This window comes from Rhopalosiphum maidis, chromosome 1, assembly GCF_003676215.2.
Source record: "Rhopalosiphum maidis isolate BTI-1 chromosome 1, ASM367621v3, whole genome shotgun sequence".
NCBI lineage: Eukaryota > Metazoa > Arthropoda > Insecta > Hemiptera > Aphididae > Rhopalosiphum > Rhopalosiphum maidis.
The window spans coordinates 4,748,258-4,769,366 of NC_040877.1; the positions used below are offsets into that span (position 1 = coordinate 4,748,258).

Consider the following 21,109-nt stretch of genomic DNA (forward strand, 5'->3'; position numbering starts at 1 on the left):
ATAGTGACGGACCTACAGAATTATATATATATCATATACCTTATACTAATGTTATATATATATACACGTCCTTAATCCTTAATTCTTGATAATATTAGGTTCTTTTTATCAATTATTGAAAATTATAAAATTGGCTTGGCTAAGCGGCAATTACGGTAACTCGAAAATTCAAAATAGATTAATATTGTAAATTATAGATATCTAGGTTTAAGTACTTAAAATTTGATGAGTAAACTGCGAGCTTTGATTTAAAATTATAGCCTATAGGTATGCTTAATGAGTTATTTAAATAGGGGATCCAAATTATTTTTATTTATAAATATAAATTTAACAATAATTATAACATAATGCTACCACAATTATAAGGTTAATATTTAATAGTCTATAATTACTTTTTGAAAATAACTGTCTACATGCATTTTTTTTTGTAAAGGAATTAAAATATGTTTTTGTTTTATTGCCCATGCCCCATTTTGTTTTAAAAACTATATTTAGTATATATTTACTTATATAGTTATATAATATATAGCTGAACGTATAAATAGTAAATATGTTCGATTATAAATATTAAAGTATCTATTTAATTAAAAAAATAATAAATAAATACTCATAATATGATGTAATACCACAATCAATGGTAATACTTACAAAACAATTATTTATACGTTAATTATTTAATAATTAAAACCTTTTTTTAATGAATAATGCATTACGTCATTCAAAATAAGCGATAAAAAAAAGTATTTTTTTAATTTCAGTCATATTTTTTTTTGTTATTTTAAATTTTTATTAGTTATCACGTTATCGAATTAACTATTACAGTTTGACAATTAAATATACTGTATAATACACATAGACATATTAAATAAAAATGTTTTTTATATATGTCTACTATGAGTACCTATACGCTATACTTACTTTTACGGACAATATTACAGAAAACTCAAAGATAAACTTATAAGATAGCAAGTATAAAATAAAAGATAATAGATTATTTGCACAATAACCGAGTATATTAATTCATAACATGATACGTATATAATAATATGAATATTAATAGAATAGATTAATAAAATATAAGAATAATTAATAAGTGACATAAAAATAGCTAAGGAGATAAGCTTTTATGTAAAGGTAAAACTAAGGCACTATAAAGTATAAAGGAACTACATTTCTAGTACTTAAGTAGAACCTTGGTCAGGAGCGTTAGGACTAAGTAGAGAATTTAAGATGGAAATAAATTGCGATAACATCGTTGAGACGATTTCCAAACTTCCAGGAGAAAATTAATTTCAGTCATGGGTATATAGTATATTATTACTTTCTGATATAACTGCAGTTACCAGGTATTAAAAAACAAAAACCTACACTTGGGTCTTGTATTCTTGTATTACCTATCTAAATAAAATTGCATTTATGCACAATATAAATAAATATATACATTTAAGTATTTAACATTTAATGTAAATATATTTAAATGTAATATGTATGACTGACACTTTACAAAGGTTACCTACAATTTTTTTTTCGAAAGAGCCTAGTAAAATTAAGTAATTCAAACTTTTTATTTAGTAAATCATACGTGCTACGTCATGCTCATGAAAATAATATCAGTTTACAGTTGTATGATGTTATATTTTTATTTTGATGTAAAACGTAATACACAGAATGATTTACCAACTTAGTCACCACCATTGTTTTCTTTAGTACGTAATTAATTTATTAAATTGTGATTTTTAAAATATTTTATTTATTATAATCAATATTAAAATATGATAGGTTTAAAAATTATTTTATTATTAATTTTTATAATTTTAATATAAATCTCATACATTTTTATTTTTTCTTATTACCTAATTTAAACCAAATAACAAGTATATTGCTATTACCAAGTACTTAACCTCGTTGTAGCCTGCAGGTACACTATATATTCTTACAAACTTGAAAATATAAAGTTATTTAAGATAATATGCATATACATTTTAATATATTATAATATAATATACAACACATATGGTACAGGTACGTTCCCTATAATGTATAATATGTAATACTAAATGTGTTAGGTTATTTATTATTACTGAAAATAATTATTGACTGAAAAAATATATGTAACCATACTTCTGTACTGATACTTTTTTAATATAATATAAACATAAACTAAAAACAATACAATTAAAAATAATTTTAAATAATTGTATTTATTGTATATTTATATATCTATAATCTATATGACTATAAACTATATATAATATATAATATACCGTTTATACAATGACTAATTAATAAGTATCGTATATATGAATGAGCATTTTGCTTTCAATATTCGAGTCGAAGTAACGTTATTTGTTTTAATTTAAAGTTGGCATAAGGCATAACATAAAAATATTTTTGAAATTTATACTTATCTAGAAATTGTTTAGTATTGGTTATTACCTAATACAAAAATACATACAATACTACGGAGAATCAAGAATTTTTTAAGCCTAGTGCGGTTTCAATGATTTAAACTGGGTCCTATGTACAGATTATGTTTCTAATACAGCAGTCTGGCATTTAAAAAAAAAAATACAATATGACATCTGTTAGCCTCGACGTGCGTACCTACTATATGAACTAAAAAAGTTGTAGTGGTTAAGGTAGAAAATCGGGTCATTACCTCAGCCATTCTCAATACTTCCTACATCCTATCTGGGTCAGTTGCAGGAATGTCGAGTATAATATATAATTAAATACGTAACAAAATTACATTTAAAGGCAAAAATGAGTAATACTGTTTAATACTATTTATTATAATTCTTTTATTGTATGCTAAAATTAAAAAGAAATTTTTTTATTATTATTTAGAAAATACCAACCATGTATTAGTTATTTTACAAAATTATACAAAAGAAGTATACAAATTGTGTAATACGAATAGATAATAAATAGAAACTGCAGTAGATACGATGTTTTTTAGTATTGGTGTATTTAATAATTAAATGGGTAATATAATTATTAATTTCTTGTACCAAATCGAAAAAATAAATACACCTCTTTGTATACATTTATTTTTTTCCACTAAATAAATGATATATATAAAATTATTAAAACCTAATTATGGTTCTATTAATTGAGTAAATTATGCTTTGTTTAAAAAAATTAGGTATACTTTCTCATCAGTAAAATGATTATACTAAGTACAATTGTATACCAACACTCTTGCATTAAAAAATGTATGATTTATTATAAATTGAATACTATTTATATGAAAGGTACCAATATAGGTATCTTATTATTTTCAATTCTAAATTAATTTAACAATGTATTTACAAATACTTTTACACACACATACATAAGTTTTTAAATTATTTTATTATTTTATTACTTTATTATACACCTAGATATAAATTATTAATATATATATATATATACATTACATCGCATACCTTATTAATTAGTTACCAATTAATTATTCAGATTATTTATAATATTTAAAATTAAATATTTTAAATATCATTACGCATATAAATTATAAAGTAATATAGATATTATCGAAATAGAAATTATCCATATATGATGTAATATCTATATACAAAACATGACAATTTAATAATAATAAAGAAAGTATATAATATAATATTACCTACCTAATACTTCTAATACTTTAATACATAAACAAGGCTATTATATATTTAAAATTGTATGAAATAACTGCAATATATTAACAATGATTTAAAAAAAGCGTAGTTAAATGCTACAATCCTACACTATTGTATAATGTATAGTACTATGGGAATAAATATTAATTATTGCATAAAGAATCTTTTGAATTTTTAAACGAATCCCTTAGACATTAAAATTTTTTACCTAACAATCCTACTAATACGTTTTTGTCACTCATTTATTTTGTAATTTTATATTAAATTTTGTACATTGGCCCATTATTTTAAATTTGTTTTTTTAATAGTACATAATTTGATTCACGTGCATACCATAGAAGATTTAAGGTAAACTTATGTTTAGATAAATTACGACATTTTACTTTATACAAATTATTTACTTGTATTATACAAACACGATGATTATATTAAATATTAATGTCTAAATAGGTATGTACAATTCTTTATATTACTGGTAAAATAGTGATGTTATTAATAATATTGCAATGTGTTTATTTTCTATATTTTACGTTACGATGAGAACGCGCTTATTTGCCAGTTGCCAATGCGTATTAGTTACCTACTCTTTAGTGAATATGCTAGTTGTTGTTAGGAAGGCAGGATCCACGATTCACGAGTCAAGTTCGGTGGGGCTCAGTCTGGGTCAGTAGAGTGCCGGACTCGAATGTGTCATCAGGTCAATGTGCTATACATTAAAATCAAGACGTTATGATTTCAAAACTATCAAGAATTTCGGTAAATATTTACTATGATTCATTATACTTTCAATATTAATGTATTATTATTTTTATATTAAAATAATATTACTAAATAATTAATTATAAACCAAGTTAGGGAAACAACGTATAATGTTAAATTATATTTAACTTAAATATATTATTGTCAAATACGGTTATGATTGGGAGGGTTTTTATTTATTTTTTTGAATTATTATTCGTTAAAATGTTATTTTTTTGGTTTGTATAACTATATTTAATTTACGTTTTCATGAGTTTTAATTTTAATCTTAAAATTTAAAATTATCTTAATTTTTTCAGGACTATTGTTTATACATGAATAATTATTTTTCTAAATTATATTGTTTTAAAGTTTGATTAAATGCTGCAAATAAATCTACATTATAATTTGTGAGACTTAAACGCTTGTGCACAATAATAATAATATTAAATACTGTTTATAAAATAACTTACTACGTAGAATATTAATTTTGAAAACAAACATTAGTTTTGTATATATGTCAATATTCCTATGTATTTTCATTACTTATAAAATATAAATATCAAAAATCAAAATGTGGATATAATACGTTTATCATAGCAAAAAACAATACAAGTTTGAATAAAATTGAATTCAAATAAAATATAGTTTAAATTTTAATATCATATCAAATATAGGTATATTTACTTCCTCTACTCATTAAATATTATCTATTTAGCACCATCTCTTTTTAACTAAAACTATTTTTTGTTGTGAGAAGATTTAACATTTGATCAATTAATATTAACTAGTTATTCAAGATTTTGAATGAATTAAATGTAAGTATTAATATTTAAAAAAAACATGCTTATAAAATTCATTATTTCTATTTACATCTTAATAAATTATAGTTGTGTTTTCAATTTTCAAAATAATATACAACTTTAACCTGCTAAACCTAATTTTTGTACAATAGTTCAAGATAGTTGTAATCCTACAGTATGTAATAAAATAAATAATATATGTACCTGCATATACACGTATTTCATTAATAGGTATACAATTTATTATTATACACGATAAACTCCAAGTTTAGTAGACATTATTTGTAAGTTATTGTTTAGAAACTACCGGTTTCAAGTAAAATACTTCCTGGACCCTGACTAAAAAATCATAATTGGTATTTAATTAAAAATCCACGAAATAAAAATTAACTGAAAATACAATGTAGTTTACTATTTTGTGCGTTGTGCAAATATATTATTTTATTTTCAATTATTTGTATCATATACAAAATAAAAATTAATTTTATTTAGTTCTTTATTCATTATTATAGATGTTTATAAGTACTATGTATATATAACCCATATTATGGTAACTTTAAGATTGAATTTAGTAGAAATCTGTATTTGTATAATTATTTACTAAATACGTTATAACCAATAATTGATTCAGCGAATAGATTATATATATTTTTATTTTATAATTAATAATTTAAATATTTATATCGTGTTTAACTTGATATATTTTAAAAAAGTTTTATACAAAGTAAATAATTCGTTTTATTCTTATCATATATAAACCATATTATGTAGGTAATACTATTAAATACCTATACCGATAATCATTTACAATAATAAATTGGTAGAGTTTTGTATATTTATCTTTTGTTGATTTCAAGTTATAAAATTAATTCAATTAAATGGTCTAATGTTTGCAAATGCACCTGATTCACCATAGATAAACTATATCGTTCCGCAGATTAATGGAGATTGTTACGTGAATTCGTCAAGGTTTATTTGATTATTCTTCCTTTTGACAGATCAAACGTTATGTCTGTAGTGATCAGTCGTATCAAATAAATTATCCAATTTTAGAACTAACCATAAAATGCAAATGTAAAATAACATTTTATTATTGAATAAAGTACCACATATATTTGTATATGTACCTACAAAGACAAAGGAAATAGTTTACTACCAGATTATTTAAAAAATATTAAAGTATATTTATTTTAAAAATTAAAAGTAAATAAGTATTATATACTTATTTTGGCTAATAGCTTCTAAAATAATCTGAAAGTATTTGAATTATTTTCAACTTATTATATTTATTTAATTACCTGATAAAATTTGAATATTTGTACAGAATGATCTTAAATTAACACACAAAATAATAAAGTACCTACAATAATATAAATATTATTACAAGTAATTTTTTTTCAAGTAAGTTTCAGTATAAAATCATACACACTTAATTAATTATATTAACACTATATAGAAAAACAGTATTATTTATCACAGTAAATATTTTTTTTTTACTATTGTTATAGTATTATAAAGTAGTCAACACCTATATAGTATATATAGGCCAGTAGGTACTTATTTTTTTATTTTATAATTTAAAGTTTAAACAAAAGTATTTATCCAGTATCCACAGTGTATAAACTAATTTATCTTATGAAATAAAGTAATTTATATATCATTACATTTCATTAATTTTATTTTAAAAAGTAGCAAACGTACAACTTATTACTAACGGTATACCATCTTCTTTTTGACCCAGTCTTGTGTTCATCGTGGTCACGTCGTCATGGTATAATGCTCAGTAGATTTAATTATGCCAAGTAGTGCACTACTGAATCTTATTTTTCCCTTATTTAAAATAACTTCTCAATTTATTGGTATAGGTTTGGTGCTTAAAAAACAATTTTCTTTGCGCATATTTTTTTACTAAATTTATTTGTTTTCTATTTAATAAAAAAGGGAAAAGTAGGTTTCCAGATTAAATTGCTTACGAACAATGGAACTATATACCTTACAAATATACATCAATATGTCTGACCAACGATGACCAATGTACTTTTTTGTTAATATATCGAATATAAAGCCGTTATAGAAGCCAATAGGTATACTAATGCAATTCGATGTCAAACTACTCCTGAATCCGACACACTCAATAATAATATTATAAAAAATATTTCTTTTTTGTACAGAAATTTGATACCTAGTCAATACATCATGCTCAATCATACTATATAACCAATATAATGATTGATACATAAATTATGTGAAATGTCCATTTACAATATATTTTACATGATCATGTATAAAATAGACCACCATTAAAACATATTCGTTTGCACAATTTTATGGAATAAAGGTAATAGTCTATAGAATCGTTAGGTGTTTCGCAATAGTGAAGGTACTTTTAGGAAAAATTAATCTTAAGTAAATACGAATAGTTACTATATTTATAGTTATAAAGACGGTTATTGTATAGAACTAACATGGTATTTAAGCAGGCTAGAAGTGTATTTGCGGGTTATACTTTCTAAACTTAAATTATGAATGGATCTATAAATTTATTTATTTTATAAGTGTGTGTGTGTGATTTTCCTTATTGTTTATTTTGTAGAATACTAAAAACTTTAGTACAGCTCCTCTCTATATTAAAAATATTGATAAGTAATTTAAAGAAATTATTTTATGAATTTTCAAAAAAATAATGGCAAAAAAATGAAATGTATTTCACTATATACTATTGCTGAATACATATTAAATACATTGGCAGAAATCGGGGAGGCTTGAGGGGGCTTAGCCCGCTCCCCCCAAAAACCCACCAAGCACCCTCAAACAATCTTGCAAACATACAATTTTGTAGTTTCATTTGAATATATTATATTATTAAAAAACAAAAAATATAACACATAATAAGTTTTATATTATAAATTTTTTTGTATAATATTTTACATAATATTGTATACGAAAATTAAAATTATAAGTTGGAATACTGCCCTATAGTGATTTGTTTCATCGCCTGTCGAATAAAACAAAATATATAAAATTGTATTAATTTGGAAATAAAATATATAATAATGTTTCACAGTTAAAAAACTAGTTATTTTTACTAGATTTTCATTAAGAGTGGTAGGTTACCGAAACTGGAGAACGGGTTTTGTTATTTGGGATCTTGTTAGATTCACTTAATTTAGGAGAAGTGCTGTGAAGATTTTCAGAACTTTATGTTCAATTGTTCACTCACTACAAAGCTATAAAGCTGAAAAACATTTAAAAAAACTACCAATAAAATGTGTTTTAATTTTTTCTGAAGCTTTATAGTGAATTAATTATAAAATATAAAGTTTTGAAAATCTTCACTGTACTTCTCCTAGCCAGTGTGAATCTAACAAGACCCCAAACAACAAAATTCGCACCGAATGAAAAAGAAAAAAAACCTTTATACATACATACATATTACATACAATTAATAAATTTCTAACGGATTTGGCTTATGAGAAAAATCGTAGCCCCTCCCCCCCAACTTTTTCAATGGATTTACTCCTATGAATTTAAATAATATGATCTTTCATTTGAAGCTTTTTTTTAAAAATAAATATGCTTCCTTTTAAATTTATGTATATTATATATAGCCTAAAAAGTTCTTTACATTGTTGATAATTAATAATAATTTTCACTCACGATATGTTTATTCTTATTTATTTTAGTTTATTTTCATTGCTACCTTTCTCATTTCGAGAATCATAGCTGTTGTACATCAACCACAAACATTTTCATCAACAGATTCATCTACAGTTGATTCTGGGCAAGAACCTCCTGAAGGTTATTATGCTTTTATCGAAGCTCCGAGAATGGAACCGCCTCAAGTTCGTTCTCCGCCTTACTTTAAATCTAACAAATTGTGTCCAGGTAAAAATTATACACTCATTATAGTAATTATTTATGATATAATTTTGGTTGTACTTATAGTATGAATTTTTCAATTCACACGATTTTATGTAGTCACGTATTTCGTAAAAACAATTGTACTTTTATGCATAGTATAACAAATAACAATAAAAAACAAATCATGAAATGACACTTTATTTATTATACAGGGGTTAACAAGAATCCATCAGCAAAAACATTAAATAATCTATGTGGAGATCTAAATAAAGCGTTTTTACCAGTGAATCCAATGAAACAAAACGTTTTAGGAACACCATATCCGTTGTGAGTATTATGATTGTTGTATGAATGTTAAGATAATCGAATTATATTTTAATATTATTTCTGTGTATGACCACTATTCATCATTTTCAACGTACATATATGTAGTAAATAATAATAAAATCTTTCAGTGAGTTAATGAAGAACAAAACATTAGAATTCTTCAGTAGAACATTGCCAATACTTAAAGCGGACGAGACTATTCCAAAAGTGGCCAAATATGTTCCACCCGATTCGTATTACCATAGTAGTACAACCCAAAAATACTTACAGTAAGTTTATACACAATAATCATAAAGGTATCCTATTGGTCGCGTTGCAAAGGGGTTTTCTTAGTAAAAATAATAATTATTATTATATACACGTTAGATAATTAATATATATAACTATTCTTGAATTGTTTAGAGGGAAACCTTTTCGACGAAGAGCTAAGTATACTAATTCAGATTCTCTTGATGATGTAAACATGGATGACGACGAAAATATTCCTATAAATTCTCAAAATGGTACTAGACATTCAAGAAAATTTTGTGATACAAGCGGAGGAGTGTAAGTTAAATAAAAATATTATTTGTATTAAAATTAGATTTATTTTAATTTTTAAGTGTGATTATTATTTTAATATTGCAAACAATAATGTCATGGCTAAAAAAAAATGTATATCATTTTAATAAAAATATTGACGAATATTATTGATGAATACAATATAAAAAATAATAATAATAATAATAATAACAAAAAAACGAATATAGATATATTATACATACAAAAATTTTAATAGAAACAATGACAAATGCAATTAATATAAAAAGATAAATATTATTATAACAGTATAGAGTATAATAGTAATGATATATTAAAATGAATCTGAATATACAACTTAATACAATTAAATGAACAGTTGAACTACTTTAACTTTAATTTAAATCACGTAAAAATAAATGTTATACCTAATTAACACATATTTATTATAATAATGACAGATTCGTGAACATAATTAAATGTATATTATAATCATAAATTAGCATACAAAAAATGTAATATTAAACAAGTATAATATAACTATTAAAAGAAAAAAAATATATGTTCAATTAGTTAAGTTTAAATTGACTAAAAATCATATTATTTTCCAATTTCTTATTAACATTTATTGTTTAAATACCTATGTTTACTATGACGGCATATTTTTATGACTATCGACTACATTTTACATACGTAGCATAACCATTATCTAGTTTAGTTAGAATAACTTATAGTAATTTATTAAAGATTTTAGTTCGATGATTCAAAATAATCCTATAGATATTACATTATTACGTCATATTTTAGAATTATATAGACATTAATATAGTGTAGCGTGTCCTAGTTCCTTCTAATTTGATTTAGAAAACTCGAAATGAGAAATTAGTATTACTGCATTGAATTATTATTAAAAGATTATCGTATTGAAATTGTTACCTAGTTACAAGCTATTACTCATAACTTATTTAAAATATGTTTAACTAATTAACTTAGAAAGCTAAAATAAAATTGTTACAGTAAACACTGAACTTAATTTATGTATCTTATTATCTTAAGTATATTTAGTAGGAAATATCTAATTGTAAAAGTTAAATTAAATACTTGAATTTTCCTTTAAAAATGTATACAATTATCATAGTTACTTTAATGCTTCAGATTTTGTATGCTGTATAAAGTAATACAAGGACAAGCACTATCCGGACTTATGGCTCAACGACGAACTGAGCAATTAGAATATAGAACACGTGACCCAGCTCATGCTGCCGGTAGTGTTATGGATGGGCCACCCACTCCCTGTCCAGCCAAAGTAGAATATGCTACACCAGTATTTGCTCGGAACTACCAGGGTATGTGGAGATATGTAGTACAAATTCCATACGAAGGATATTTCACCCAAACCGTGGAGGTTACAAAGTGCACGTACGTACATTTGTCAACATATTTAAGATTATAAATAGATATTTCTGAAAAACAAGTTTTTTTTAAATATCATCGCGTTAAAGAATATTTTTGTGAAATACAATAAATATACTAAATAATGTCATACGTATATACATTATGCATATAAATATATAATTTAATAAATACATTTCAACTAATAAATATGGTTCCTACTTAGTCAAACCAAATGTCATTACATAGAGGGCGGATGTCTGTCATCACCGAGATGGGTGAGCCTGCTGGTTGCAGAGGTTTATTATCCGGACACATATTTACCGTCAATTTCTAACAATCGAAGATTACCAGTACCGCCACAACAACAAGGTATGTATAAAACACAGGCGCAAGGTGATGACCCACCTTCGGTACAAGATTTTCAAAACTACCAGCAATATTTACATAAACGTGCTACTCAAGGTTCTGCTGACCCTTTGCCTTCTCAATCATCCACTTCGACATCAAAGAAAAAGCACCATTGTGATGGTGTTGACGAACTCGGATGTTTCCAAGCAAGTATTTTTGGATAAATTATAAATCTCGATTATTTTATTTTAGTTTTACAATGAGTTATTTTTAATTTAAATAAATATTATTTTAATTTAGTTGTTTTAATTATCATAAAACGATTTTCTTTTTTTTTCTAAATTTTACTAAATTATTATTTTTTTTAAATTTATTTTAGGTGAGACTTTACTATGACTGGTTTTTGATTCCTGGTAGTTGTAAATGCTGGAGACCAGATTATTTTTCAAGATATGTTAAAAGAAAGTCAACATCGCCTGAACTGTAAAAGCATTTTTATTTAAATTATATGTATGTAAATATGAATTTATCTATTAACTGTAGAATATAATTAATATTGTCTTGTAAAATTTTTAAAGACTCAATAGAAGTATACAAATGACTTATAAACAGAATGATTCACCGAGGACGATCATCCCCTTTTTTATTTAATAATGAAGATATTCAAAATCTGATTATTTAAATACATCTAAAAACCATATTTTTGAATACTTGTACCACTTTGGATGGTCTTGTGGCGATCTGTTTTTCAAACAGGAACCACTTTTTTTGTATAAATTGTTGGTTAGTTTTTTTCTTAATCATAATCTAAATCAAAATATGAACGAGTGGTTTTTAGACTTGGGTGCCGAATCTCTTTTAATTTTATTTAACTTTTTTTGTGAATATAGACAATGTACCAATTGTTAGCGTCTGAACTATAGACATGGTTCATTAAACGTACTTAAAGTTTAATAACTCGTTCGGATTTTGATTTCAATGAAAATTTGAAAAAAAAAATAACTGCCCAATAATTTACAAAAATAAAGAGGATTTCAATTTAAAAAACATAAATTTGTATTACCACAAGAGTACAAGACCATTCTTAAGTGGTCCAAACAATTTCAAGTATTTGAAAATGTATAGCTCTTTTAATTGTATTTAAAAATTCCAGAAATCAGATTTTGAATAATTCCATTATTAAAGAAAAATGGAAAACCGGTGTCCCTCGGTGAATCATCCTGTATATGAACAGAACTCTTTAAAAATCGAAATGTATAAATTTCGTAAAAAGCCGAATATGAGATTTTAAAACTCTTGAATAAAATTTTCATTTAAGGGTTTTTTTAAATCTAGTCCATATTTTGACTTCGATTTTTTAAATTCCAATGATTTTAAACCATGTTCCATTTTGGACATATACAGTAATTAATTATTGTATTTTGTATCCTTATATTTACAATAATATTAAATTAACTTTTTTTTCTAGAGGGGGGACTGACATTATTTAAAAATAGGTATATTTACAAAACCAAAGACAACTCCCTCCATCGTCAGAAAATTACCTTTTAAAAATGGCATACTTGAATCCCTCCGATCACTGAATAATAACATGTGTATTTTTTAAGTATGTATACGTATATGTAGAATGTATAGCCCTATAGGTTTATTATAAATTATAAAAAAAAATAAATCGACTATTATCTAATTAAAAGTATTATGTATGTATTTTTTAAATTTTAAATCTCATAAAAGTGTAAACATTAAAGTTATTTCAACAGTTGTATAAAATGTTCTCAGATATATAATTCTGTTTTATGATTTTTCATATAGTTCTGTATATACTACACTATATAATTTCTACAAATTGTTCTGGTTATACTTATTACTTATATACTACGAAAGTCTGAGCATACTTTATTATATTTATACAAGCATACTTATTTATTTTGTAATATTTGTATTTAAATTATGACAGATAATTAACATTTAATTATATATTAGCATATAATTATGCATTTCATTATCAACAAATATCATTATTAGGTAAATTTAACATTATAGAAATGCAAAAACTGTACGATCTGAAATCGAAATAGTTTTAATAAATTAGTCAATTTGCTTTAGTTTTACTTATTTTAAAACATAATATATTATTTATTATTATATCGCAATACGCCAATACCTCTTAAAATATTTAAAATCTAATGATGAATTATAAATGAAAATACCTACTTGAATAAAGTAACTAAAATAATAAAATTTTACTATTTATAGGAACTAAATAATAAATTTATTTAAAATTTAAAAAAAAATTTATTATTTCAAAATTGTATAATATTTTATAATTATAAATTTAATATTGTGATATGGACTTTAAATCCATAATAAATTAAGTACCTATATATTATTTATATACAAAATTGAATTGTTAAATAATAATATACTCAACAAAATAAATCGATGTGATTAATTTATAAATATAGGTAATTTGAATAGTTATATGTTGTTGGTACTTTATTTTAACAATAATTTAACCTTTCCCTGAAATAGTTTTATTAATTTTATGATAATACCTACATAAGATATGTACTTTATCATTTGTATAATGGATAGGTTTTATGAATAACGAATTTTAGTATATAGACATATTATATATAGTTTGTTTTTAATAACTTTCTCTTTATAAACATATCTAAAAAATCAATAGCTGTGTAGGCAGAACCATTGTTTTTACAATTCTAGGATCATATTAGTATATTATTTAATATTTTTAATCATTTTTTTTTTCATTATTATTAATATGTCTTTTTTCTATGAATATTTGTATAATAATATGGTTTTTACTTTTTATGTAGCTATATCAGTCAATCAGCTAGCAATGAGCGAACATATATGTATGGCAACCGTCATAAATAATAGGGCGTAGGTATATCGTTGTATAATATGTACAATACATATATACATGACATTTATGTAACTACAGTGACGGTTAAATATCAAATTTTTTTTTATTACATGAATAATACATTAAGGAAATATAATTTAAACGTGCATGGGACATAGGACATATTATTCAAACTATTATAGTTGTCGTTTCTTCTCGACCTGTGTATAGTCACCCTCACATAATACCTACGGTTATAGGTAAACTGTAAAAACACCTATTGCTATATATTATATTATTTATAAAATTGTATATTATTTATACATATTTTAATATTTATATTACATATATAAATTTATACAAATTGATGGAATTTATAATTATTATAGCGCGCTGAGTAGAGGACCTTGTAGGTTTCGTAATATTATTTACTATGAAGTATTTAGTTTGAGGCACAGCTAAATATAATACTAAGTTACCAATAATGTATAAATAATTATTCGGTATTCAGTAGATGTGAATATCATCTATAACTCACCTTACTATATAAGTTTAAGTATTGTATAGTTAATTAGGTATGTATATTGAAATAAATAAATAAAATAACAGTGTATTTAATAGGAATGATTAAAGATTAATAAATAAAGATAAATATGCATAATTATGGTTCGACAATAAAATATTCACGATTAAATATTTTAATGCAAGTCTAAAATCAACGTATAAATAAAAATGAATGTTAAGTAAATTCCATTTTGATTTTTATCTCAAATAAAAATACTTATAATAAACTATTCACATTCCTCCCCACCGTTTTTCAATTAATATATTCTAATACTGAAATACTATCTATATAAATTCCGATCAAATAATATATTATAACACAATGCAAACGTTATTGTCTTCAAAAACATTATAATCACTGTGGACGGGATAACAAATGAGGTAGGTTCGATTAAATAATTTTATTAGTTATAGAAAAACTCAGATCTATTCAACTGTGTATATTATTAAGACGTATTTTTGTGTAATTTTGTAGGAATATAATAAATAAATATATTTAAAATAATTGCCTTTTGTGTTCTAACACTATGTAGATATAATCTCTACAATTTATTACTTATTAAAATAGAGTTCAAAGATTTTTGCACGTGTAAAGCCAATGTTCAATCTATTTTTTTAAAATTTTTATTAAGTTCTCTAAAAAAATATACACATTATTATTACATGAAAATTTAGTCGTATAGTAAAATTATAATGACTTAGAATTTACTTAATATTCTAAAGATAAATAACAGGTACATTTAATAAATTATTTTCCTTTATAACAACAAATACCTGCGTTTTATTTTTACTAATATTTTAAGAAATTTTCAATTATCGAAAAATAAATTGTATAATTTCTAATTAAATAGGTTAGGAAGAAATTTCGACCTAGTATAATAGTTCAAAAAGAAGGTCAGATTATAATGACAAAAATAGCAATAAAATGAGTTCAAAACGCATAATAGGTAATAGTAATTAGCGGGGATTGTATGAATGTTTGGTATTAAAAACACAAACTGATATATTTTTTAAACAAAGCTATCAACATCCACGGTGGATTATGTTTTATTATTAATTATCAGTGTAACAAATTGTCTAAAGACTAAAAGCCTATTTTTATTTTAACACAAATGTATATCTCTCAATTGAATAAAAAAAACTTCATATTTATTGAACCGACAAAACGAAACGTTTAACAATGGTTCTGTAAAAAAAAAAACCGTATTCACGACATTTAACTATTACCACTTTTTTTACAACTCAACTGACTAATCTATTATTTATTCCATCAAATGTTTTGTATATATATATATATTTAATATTAATGTAAATTAGTCGATATAAATATTAAATTGCTAACTTTCTAATTTAAACTAAACGCATTATATAAAAAAAAACGAATAAATTACAATATTTGTAACATTTTTAAATTGTTGAATTACTGAAAATCTATATAACTAACTTAACCTATTTACGGAAATAATATTTATATATTATCTAGATTATTGATGACTAGATAGTACCTTAATATGTATTAATTAACCAATTAATAGCTATATATTACATTAGATAGTGTATTGTACCTATAATTCGTGTTCCTTCATATTTTTTTAGAAATAAAGTATTATTTGTTATTCTATATTTTTTGAAAAATCTAATGCTCATTCATTTTTCTCTCGTATTTTAAACATAGCTAATGAAATATATAATTAATTTTAACAAATAATAATGTATAATTCAATTATCATGTATTTTTCATATCGTATTATGTATTATTGTTAAAATATTAACGTAATTATTTACATTTTTTAGTTGAGTATTTACTTAAACTATATTATAAAGGACCTCAGTCCGTTAAACTGTTAATAAATAAATAAATAAATAAATAAATAAATAAATAAATAATAGTATAATTATTACTAAGAACAGTTTTAAATCAATACGTCTTGGGGTTCACTACCCGGTACTGTAACTAATGTACATTGTAACTTATAAGTTAGGTATTAATTTAACTACAGTCATTAAATAAGTAGTATTATATAGGCCCCGAGCCCCGAGGTTCGTATAATCATATGAATATATGATCATTATGTTATTTAATATTTATGTTCCTTATCATTCGTGTAAACTGTAAAGGATGGTACTAATCTTATTATTCCAGTTGTTATTTCTATAATTCTATTGTTAATATATTGTAATATGAATAAATAATTTGATTACCAAAGTAAATACTAAATAAAAATAAAACAATTAACTTATTTATTATATGTTTATAACACTGTAATATGAACAAAGGCTGAAAGATAAAAGATGTTAATAATATTCAATACAACAATGCCTAATTATAATTCATAATAATTATTTAACATAATATATTATACATATTCAATTTCATATAGATACGGTACCGTCGGTACCATATATTTAAATATATTATTATTATTAGAAATATATAAAAAGTTAAATAATATAAAATTATAAATCATCTAGTGGATATTAACTATCCAATATACACATATACAGTACTTATATATTACATATTACCTATACAGTAACGCGTTAGTAGATTATACATGTATAGTACCAGTATCTCTACCTATTCTTATAGTAGGTACTTATTCTAAAATTTGATTATATATTTATATTTATAATATATATACCGGACTTTTACCTGACTAGTAAAAAGGAAATAAATTACTAAAATAAATTTAATAAATTAAATATATACAGTGAAACCTCCACTAACAGATAGCGCACGTTTTTTGGGGAACGGGGACATTTTCACTACTTTTCAATTAAAAAACCTCAGAATAGCGGACTCCCCGAATAACGAACATTATTTTAATAAGGACTTAATTCAGTTAGTCCCTAATCTTTATTTAAAAATAATACGTATTCACATTTGTATGTATTCTTGTACTATTGAGATTGCACAGAGACGGTGTAATTATCAACATACAAAGCTCACCGATTTTTTCAAACAAAAATAATTTAAAAATACATGTACATAATTTTAATTTTGATTGCAAAAATGTACTTTAAATAATAATAATAATTAATAATAATTTGTAAAAGTATAAAAATGTAATAATTTACAATAAATAATAATTAAGTAATAATAACATAATATACTTACATACCTACATACATAGTACATTATTATACAAATAAATTTAAAAAATGTATCCCCTTTGAATAACGGACAAAATTTTGGTGACCAAGAGTGTCCGCTATTCAGATGTTTCACTGTACATATATTATACTGAGTACTGATATATTATGTTAAACAATTAACGTTTATAGGTAAGTTTGATTAATTTCTTGTCGTATATTAGACAATACCTAAGTAGTAAGTATAGTTTGACATTTTTTTAGTACCACAATACATTTAAATATTTGATTCTAACACAAAAGCATTTAATTTATTTATCATCGAAATAAAAAGAGAGAACTAGTGGATCAATGGGTGTCATATTCATTTAGGCTTCTATTCATATACATTAAACCTCTCAATTATTATACGTTCAAAATTAAACTATTGTTGCATTATTTTCAGTTCAGTTTCTTACACTAACTTCAGGAAACGGATTAATAAACTCCAAACCTATAGCGGAACCACAATAGGGAAACATTCTGTTAGGTCTACTCCTGGTCCGGATATCGAAGTGGATGCTGCTTGTCTTCCATATTTATTATCAGATACCGGTGGCTTGTCGGAAAAATCATTTTAAAATCATAAAATCGATCAAATCATTATATTTTTAATTATTCTCTATTGACAATATATCCCCTAATCAATGTCTATCCTCTCAATCGCAGCTAGCTCTCTATCTAATTTTTACCGATATGTTGTAAAATCAAATAATAATAACAACTTTATTGCATTTAAGAAAAAAATTTACATACATTATACAAAAAATTTTTAAATGATTGTCTCCAAAAGCCTAGGCTTGTGGAGGAGATAATGGAGGAAACTTCAACTTTATGAGCAATCTTATGACTTTCTCTTGAATGCCTCTCTCATTAAAATTGTAAGCCAGTTTTCACATCTGTCCTTTAACCACCTTAAAGCAATATGCAGTCAATAATATTTTTTCTAATTACCTTAAAGGCTTAACCTTAATTTTCCTAATTGCATGATCATTTATTTCAGTTTAGTTTTAGCTCAGTTTCTCGGGGTTTTTCTCTATCAACTGGATATTTCTTCTATAACCAACCTGAACTGGCTGAACTGCACGTAACTTTTACGGTATATAGTGTCCTGTTTCGAAGCCGTTTCATTTCGCAGCCAAATTTATCCTACTTTGCCGCCGACCCATTGGTCATTACGCCGCATAATTCTCAAATTATTTTTGTATTAAAACATGTTCATGCATTTTGTGATTTAAAAAGTGAAATATAGATACAGTGAAATATTTATCATTTAAAATTATCTTAATACTATATAGGTATAGGTACTATCTGAATTCTGAAAATAACGCAAAATTTTTCCAAACAAGTTAAAAAAAATGAGAAGCGACCATCCATAGATGAAATGGATTGATTATTTAGAAATAATGTTATTAAATTAAACTATTAAGCACAACGAATAATTTTAACTACCTAGTTCAAAAAAACATTTTTAATTTTTATTATTATGCAATTATCGATTTTTTTATTTATGACAATAAAAGGTACATAATATAATGGCGTATCCACGTATTGCGTATGCAATTGTACATAAATAAATAATACATCAATATAATTAATTAGTATGTAATTTGTAACTTATAAGTTATATTAAGTATTTAAGTTACTCGAAAATAAATTCGGCAAAATGGGAGCTGACCTCTTTTACTAACTAACTCAGTGGCGTGCTCACGGGAGGATCAGGGTGTCATATCCCCCCTTTAGATTTTTTTATAATGATATATTATTTACATGAAAAAAAAATTAAGGTATGTGACAAGTCAAAAATGAGTATCCCCCCTTTTAAAAAAACTGAGCATGCCACTGAACAAACTGTTCCCTTCATCCTTTAGAATTGTTATATTACATTGATTTTTTATGAAGAAAATACAATGTTTTACTGTTAAGATAATAGTTTTTTTTTAAACTAAATATGTATTCGAAATTCAAATATTATTGAAAAATATTTAGAATATCGGACTTTACACCAGAATTCTTTAGTTAGGTACATTTTAGTCTCTAGAGGTACTCAATCGGTACCTATTTTTGTAATTTTTGGAACTTTTCTACAAATTCGCACTTTCTAGGATTAGTGCTTAACTAGTACCTATACTATTATTGCAATATCAGGAATTACACACATACATTTAATACTAAAACTTTTAATTAGTACCAAGGCAACCATCATACGATTATTGATTTAAATTTTAAATTTTAAAATGTTTACCAATAATATACAATATATCTATTAAATTTATTTAATTTTTTTAAATATTTAAATGCTATATAGTCATATAGGTATATTGTATATGTTTGAAGACGATAATGATGTTTATGTTTGTAAGGGCCGGACGTGGGCATAGCCGCGTAGGTAATAAAAATAGGTTATAATATGTTATATCTATTGGCTATTGATGATGGATCTCTCTTCTTGGAGCCGATTTTATAATATTTTTCTATAGCCTTATAGATAAAAGCCGTCTGCCACTATATCTATAGGTATTATACATTTTTATATCTTAATAATTATTATCATGTGATTATTACATTTTTTTATTCGTTAAATAGAATTTTAGCCCCCCCTTTATATTCAGAATACCCATCAATGAACCTATGCAATAAACAAATGTTTTATACATTTAAATTATGAACTGACGATTTTAAATTCTTTGGAACGTTTATGAAATTATGGCTACATAGCAGGTAATAAATGACAGTTACCTATTACGTTTTAGTTCTATAGTCGTAAAATAAGCCGGCAATAAATATTAGGTAACAAATAATAATGGTTATTTACATTTACATCGATATTTGACATATTATTAATCGTGATTATCCATAGGTACCTGTGTCTATTATAACAATTGTTATTTGTTATAACTTAGATTATTTTCTGT

At 24.0% G+C, this 21,109-nt stretch overlaps 1 protein-coding gene across 2 annotated transcripts; it reads left to right on the top strand.

Moving 5' to 3' along the window:
• The first annotated feature begins 4,264 nt into the window (after positions 1-4,264).
• Positions 4,265-13,532, top strand: LOC113560867. Of its 2 annotated transcripts, XM_026966980.1 has the most exons (9): positions 4,265-4,397; positions 8,866-9,067; positions 9,256-9,370; positions 9,499-9,639; positions 9,773-9,916; positions 11,045-11,308; positions 11,508-11,653; positions 11,747-11,838; positions 12,012-13,532. In XM_026966980.1, exons 1-9 carry the CDS (start codon positions 4,371-4,373, stop codon positions 12,117-12,119), a joined length of 1,239 nt encoding a protein of 412 aa, XP_026822781.1. In that variant the 5' UTR covers positions 4,265-4,370; the 3' UTR covers positions 12,120-13,532. The 2 variants fall into 2 exon arrangements, with proteins under 2 accessions (XP_026822781.1, XP_026822780.1); XM_026966979.1 differs by having other exon boundaries at positions 11,508-11,838; positions 12,012-13,530.
• The last annotated feature ends 7,577 nt before the right edge of the window (positions 13,533-21,109 follow it).